The following is a 6,230-nucleotide window of genomic DNA, read 5'->3' as shown; positions in this document are numbered from 1 at the left end:
GGCTGTTTGGGGCTGGTGTAACCCACCGACAGCCCTTACGCCCACTGCTAGGGCATCATCCTGCCCTGGGGTAGAAGGTACTGCGCAAGGAGAGCCCCAAGCACGGAGAGCACTGCCAACAGTGGGCAGTACTGCAGTGACCCTCTCAGCCCAGGGCACTCATGGGGTTCTTCCTGCAGACTAGACCCTGCATGTTGCAGACATGGGGGACCGGCACCCGTGTCCCCGTAGACACAGGAGCGTGAGGGATAGGCTCCTGTGTCTATGCACACACAGGAGTGTGAGGGACAGACTGCCCAGTATCCATGTCCACCCAGAAGTGTGGGGGAAAGGCACCCCAGTGTCCCTATACACACAGGAAGGGGGGGGCAGACTCCCCAGTGTCTATGCACATACAGGAGCGTGTGCAGGACACAGCCTCTGTCTTATCAGGCTGGCTGGAAGCAGTGGACACAGACGCTCACACACCAGTCTAGATTTTATTTGAGTCCTGATGGCCCTCTAATGATGATAACCAAGACAGCACGGGGATGTTAACCAACTGCAGGAAACACACTGTGAACACCGCAGCAGATAAGCCTTTTACAGTAACAGAGACACCGTTAGGGCGAGTTTCAACAGGAACTCACGCTGGCTCTTCATGTCAACAGAAATGATAAAAATACACAAGTGCAGCGGAGGCGGAGTGCTGGCCCGTGAGGTGGCCGACGTCCGTCCTGAGAGACGGTGGTCGGTGCGTGGAGGGTGCTGGAAGCAGTCCCCTGGGCGGAGTGGCCTTCATGAGGTGAGCTTGGAGTAGCTGGGAGGAGACAGCTTCCGCTTCAGGTACTTGAGGATGTAGAGGGGCAGGCAGCTGACCACGGTGATGGCTGACACCTTCCACAGGAAGGTCACGGTTGTGATGAAGGCCACATCTGCAGGGACAAACAGCCCCGAGTCAGCACATAGCACGGCCCCACCCTGCTCACCAAGGGGTGACTGAGTTGCCAGGTCTCACCTAACAACGCATACCCCACCTACCAGTACCGGGTGAAGCCTGGGGCTGTCCCCTGCCAACACTCGGTGTGGTGGGTCACACCAGCTGCACCACCTCGCTGTGCGCGCACAATCCGAGGGGCACGGAGCAAGGCATGGGGGCTGTGAGCACAGCCTTGTCCTGGGGCGGGGCTGTGTGTGGAGGAGCCCTGTGGGGCCAGGTCTCTATGACGGGAAATGCCCTGGACCCAAGGGCCCGACCATCTCAGGCTTACAGAGCCCTGCCGCCGCCAGGGGCAGCTCAGAGAACAGTTGGGGTGGCGGTGGGGGGGCTTCCTGGGCTCGGAGTTATGGCTCAGACAACAAGAGGGTTGTCCAGGGTTTGGGAATGGAGGGCACAGAGTGCAGTGGGGGGGCATCCTGGGGTGCAGCCTTCCATGAAAACCCTGGCCAGGTCCCCCAAGTCCTCAGACACTGAAGTTCTCTGAGCCTCACACAGGGCTGCAGCCCAGGAAGCCAAATGCAGAAAGCAGGGCACACAATGCAGGGGTGAGTGAGCGAGAGACACAGAGTGCCTTACCATGGCTTTTGCTATGTTTCTATGCTCTTAAAGAAGTAACACCACCTACCTAAGAAAGCTCCCAACGACACTCTGCCTATGCCTGCATCAATAAGACAGGGCGAAGAGAAAAGGAAGGTTAGAGCAGCAAGCAGGGAGCTGCTGTCTGGGCCGCTGCCAGCAGGGAGAGGACATGGGGGGCATCTGTAATGGTGTTGCTGCTGCCTGGAGTGTGACGGCTTGCATCTGCGTTCCCCTGGGCTGGCCCTCAGGCTGAAAGCAGTCAGCATCCACATGCCATGATGACCAGGTGGTGTGGCCACAGGCTCTGATGCCACACAGGGGCCTAAAACATCACACGCTGCGTGAAGGTGGCCATCAGAGAGCAGGTGCTGCATGGTGTCACTGAGCCATGCAAGGCGTGCACACAGAGACCCAAGCACACAGGTGAACACAGACAAGGGCAGCGAGCACTGTTGCCCACCATGAAGAAGCTGTCACTGAGTGTCCCCGAGTTCCTGTGGGGCCAGGGGACGACTTCAGTCATCAAAACAAAAGAGCAACAGCAGAGACTTGATTCAGCCTCCAAGTGGGCCTGTGCTTCAGGGCGTGTGCCCAGGCCTGCTGTGGTGGGAGGGCTGCCTCATCAGGGCTAGGATGGAGATGTCCACACGGGGGGTGGAGACTCACCGAAGTACTCATTGAGGAAGGCGAGCGAGGCCAGGTAGCAGCCAAGGCTGAGGAACTCAGCTACCACCATGAGCCAGTGCCACGTGCGGATGGTCAGCGCCACCATGAGCAGCTCCGTCAGGATCAGCGCCGTGAAGGAGATGGCCACCACGTGCACGAACTCTGACTCGAAGAGGGCCAGCGCCCCGAGCATCAGGGTGCCGCCTGCAGAGAGCCGGGCAGCGCCCCGAGCATCAGGGTGCCGCCTGCAGAGAGCCGGGCAGCGCCCCGAGCATCAGGGTGCCGCCTGCAGAGAGCCGGGCAGCGCCCCGAGCATCAGGGTGCCGCCTGCAGAGAGCCGGGCAGCGCCCCGAGCATCAGGGTGCCGCCTGCAGAGAGCCGGGCAGCGCCCCGAGCATCAGGGTGCGGAGAGGCAGGTGGGCACAGACTGACTGGGCACCATGGGGCCGGCACCCACTTCCAAGCCTGGCTCTGCAGCAGGTGGGACGGGGGAGGCTGGGTGGGAACCAACAAGGACAGGGTGTCGGAGGGAGCCTGGAGCACAGCTTTGTACCCTGTGAACACCCGCAGGCCCTGAGGAGTCCCAGCATTATCTCATCCCAGCCTCACAGGCACGCTGGGAGCGTGTGTCTGCACCACCAGGGGCTCCTGGTGGCAGCTGCGTGTCTTTCGGTCCGTGTCCACGGAGCCCCATTGAGCACTCAGGCCCAGCTCACTGGCTGGTCCACATTGTCCAATTTAACACATGATGTGGTCTAGACCCCCTACGGGAAAGCCAGCTGTGGGACGTTACCGGGGAGATGGAGGGCGCTCACCTTGATAGACGCTGATCAGAACCCAGACGAGGAAGGTCTTGAAGGACAGGGACCTGCCCTAGGAGGGGCAGAGCTCAGTGAGCAGCAGGCTCAGCTATTGCGAGTGAGAGGTCTGTGTAGCCCCCAGGACACCCAGGTCTCCAGCCCCCATGTGATTCCTCACTCTTCCCTCCCTGCTGAACTCCCTGCCATCCAGTGGACTCCAATTCCCACTGGACCTCTGCTCCCAATCCAACAGGAAGCTGCCCAGGTCAGCTGGCTCTGTCAAGGGGTGGGCTCAGAAGCAGCCGGACCCAAGAGTGAGGCGTGGCCGTGGCAGATACTCACAAAGCGGACCCCTGCTGCTTTCTGTCCCAGGCCCCCCAGTAGGACCCTTGCACAGGCCTTGGGGAGGGGCGCACCTTGGTGAGGTCCTTGTAGAGCTCGGGGTACAGCAGGGCTGTCTCCGCCTTCACGTCCTGGTCCAGCACCAGCGAGAACACGGGGAACATGGTGTAGATCGTCGCGTACCTCAAAACCCAGAGCACGGCCACACTGATGGGGGCTTCAGGGGGCGCCACGAGAAGGCAGCTATGCAGCCTCCTCTCCCGCCTCCCACCATCCCCTGGAAACCAGGGGCAGCTATGCAAACCAGGCTCAGCTGCGCCATGTAACTGCTAGGCTCAGGCCCAGACAGCCCAGGACTGCCACCATGAGCACGGCGTCCTTCTGATGTCCCCATGGGCAGACGCCCCTTTATGTCCCAAACCCACCACCCACCAGACATGGCCCATCGTGAACTCAACCTCCGAGACAGTCACGGGTGCAAGATCATGTGACCGACCAGGTGTCCCCGCCTGGGGCTCGGGGACAAATCAGAGCCACAAAGGGGCCCCCAGAGAGCCCGATTCAATGCCCCCATGCCCCCGCCAGCACTAGCCCGCCGTCACCCCGGGGGGCATGGCTCAGCTGAGCAGGGCAGCTGACTTACCCCACCATCAGGAAGCCCTGGTACAGAGGCACAGACGCAAAGTAGAAGACGGACGAGAACACGGCCTGTGAGAGCCCGCAGTGAGCACGCCAGCAGGACGCGTGCAGACCCGGCCGTGGCCGCGCCACCGCCCACCCCGAACACCAGCTCACAGCTGCCCGCTACTGTGACCACCCACCATTCCCTCCTCCTGGGCCCGCATGCCCCAGGGCCCTGCGCTCCCAGCCCCGTGGGCACCTGCATGGTGGAGATGACGAGGCCCCTGTGCATGACGAACTGGCCCAGCGCAGCCGAGCGCTTATAGCTGTTGCGCCCGTGCACCATGAGCAGCCGGCCGATGTGTTTGAACTGTGAGATGGAGAAGTCGGCGGCCAGGGACGCCTGCTTCCCCTCCTGGGGGCAGAAGGGCCAGTCAACCTCCACCCAGACCCATGCACCACAGGGCAGACAGGCCCCCACACCCAGGGCTGTTTCCAAGTCCCCCACTGGGCATGGCATGTGGGGCACACACGGACCTCCCAGGACACGTGTGCACTGACTGGTCTCCCATGTACCCACCCGGGACACGTGTGCTGGCCTGTTTCACGTCCCCACCCGGGACACACGTGTTGGCCTGTTTCATGTCCCCTCTGGGACACACGTGTCCCATGTGCAGCTTCTCTCCCAGAACACACATGTGCTGTTTCTCATGGGCAGGCCCGGGGCACACATGCTGACATGTGACATGTTTGTGGGAGAAAGAAAAGGCCGGCAGGGCACATGGGCGAGTCAGTAGGCCCAGTGCCTGAGTGACTGCCGATGGAGGACAGCGACATGAGCCGGCTGCACTGTGCGGTCATGAGCAGGCGCCACTGGGCGTGGCAGGAACACTGACCTTCCCCTCAATGCCGATCCCGCAGTCCGCGGCCTGAATCATGCTGACGTCATTGCCCCCGTCACCTGAGGGCAACAGAGATATGAGAAGTTACACTGGACAAGGGGGTCATTGGCATTGGCTAGTGTCATTACCCAGACATCAGCAAGAAGACCCACGGGAATCAGGTAGAACTGGGCACCCTGCCCACAGCCACCCGCCCCAGGCCCAGGCCCCCCTGGTGCACCTGCCCAGGGTCCCCAGTGTAAGTTTACCTACAGCGCAGGTGCGCTTGCCCGTGTGCTGCTGCAAGAGCCTGACGATGTGGGCCTTCTGGGTGGGTGAGCAGCGGCAGCACACCACTGCCGGGCCCTGGCAGGCCAGTTCCACGAACTCGTGCTCGTAGAACTTGAGGCAGACCTAGGACACAGAACCTGCTGTCCCTCCTGGCCAAGCAAAGGGCCGTGGCTCCCGCTCTCAGGGGGACACGTGCAGACCAGGCAGTGGGGTGGGTACCCTGAGGATGAGGCGCAGGGCGGCAAGTATGGGCTCTGAAAGGTCGATGGGGCCAAGGCTGGGCCTGGGACCCATTAGCAGAGGTCCCAGAGGGCGGGGCAGATGCTGTGGGTCTTCCCAAGCCACTGCAGATTCCACCCTGGTGAAGGGTCCCTGAGCTGCCTACACTCGTCAGAGGTCTCAGCTCCCGATAGGCAATGGGAACAGTGAGTGTGTGCACACAGGAACCCACAGGCATTCATGCCCACATATATACATGTACACATGGCCACACATACACATGCACACACGGCCACACATATATGTGCACACAGGAACCCACAGGCACTCATGCCCACATCTACACGTGTACAGACAGGCACACATATACGTGCACACATGAACCCACAGTCTCTCACACCCCTATACTATACACATGTGCAGAGGAACATAGGAACACAGGCACACAGGTTCACGTGCATATGCGTACAAAGGTATTCACAACCACATATACACGTGCACAGAGGAGCAAACACATGCACAGTGCATACACATATGTGCATCAGTGGACACACAAATGCATATATGAACATATACCCGACTGAGATGCATACATGAGCACACATATGCACAACAAAGGAAAGGAAGGAGGTGGCCCCCACAAACTATGGAAGGCTGAGAAGAAGAAAAAGCCTGAAATACCCAACATAGAGCCCTGCGGGGCTGGGCGCAGCCTCGCCCTGTCACCTGGGAAGGTGAGCTGGAGGGAGGCAGGGAGACAGCAAACCCTCCAGCTCACAGCAGTGAGGGGTCTTTGAGGGTTCAGTCCTGCCGGGTGTGCGTGAATGTCTGAGCGCGCACACACACACACAC

The 6,230-nt window shown here is 60.7% G+C and overlaps 1 protein-coding gene across 8 annotated transcripts in view; it reads right to left on the bottom strand.

The window, feature by feature from the left end:
* Positions 1-465: 465 nt before the first annotated feature.
* ATP9B (ATPase phospholipid transporting 9B (putative)) overlaps positions 466-6,230 on the bottom strand; it is a 118,247-nt gene continuing 112,482 nt past the window's right edge. For 3 of the 8 annotated variants that reach the window (XM_004715925.2, XM_045296271.1, XM_045296270.1), the window contains 9 exons: positions 5,138-5,282; positions 4,884-4,948; positions 4,247-4,402; positions 4,010-4,074; positions 3,441-3,549; positions 3,040-3,097; positions 2,225-2,428; positions 1,605-1,637; positions 466-914 (listed from right to left, as the gene is read on the bottom strand). In XM_004715925.2, coding sequence (XP_004715982.2) covers positions 778-914; positions 1,605-1,637; positions 2,225-2,428; positions 3,040-3,097; positions 3,441-3,549; positions 4,010-4,074; positions 4,247-4,402; positions 4,884-4,948; positions 5,138-5,282 — 972 coding nt within the window. In that variant the 3' untranslated portion in view covers positions 466-777. Of the gene's footprint in view, positions 915-1,604; positions 1,638-2,224; positions 2,429-2,450; positions 2,720-3,039; positions 3,098-3,440; positions 3,550-4,009; positions 4,075-4,246; positions 4,403-4,883; positions 4,949-5,137; positions 5,283-6,230 lie in introns of those variants that run through there. The other 5 variants (XM_013008096.2, XR_006680662.1, XR_006680663.1 and 2 more) reach the window with 5 other exon arrangements.

This window comes from Echinops telfairi, unplaced genomic scaffold, assembly GCF_000313985.2.
Source record: "Echinops telfairi isolate 266 unplaced genomic scaffold, ASM31398v2 ScPeMD7_7400;HRSCAF=8409, whole genome shotgun sequence".
Taxonomy (NCBI): domain Eukaryota; kingdom Metazoa; phylum Chordata; class Mammalia; order Afrosoricida; family Tenrecidae; genus Echinops; species Echinops telfairi.
The sequence above is the reverse complement of the archived record's forward strand: the minus strand, read 5'-3'. Positions and strand labels throughout refer to the sequence as shown.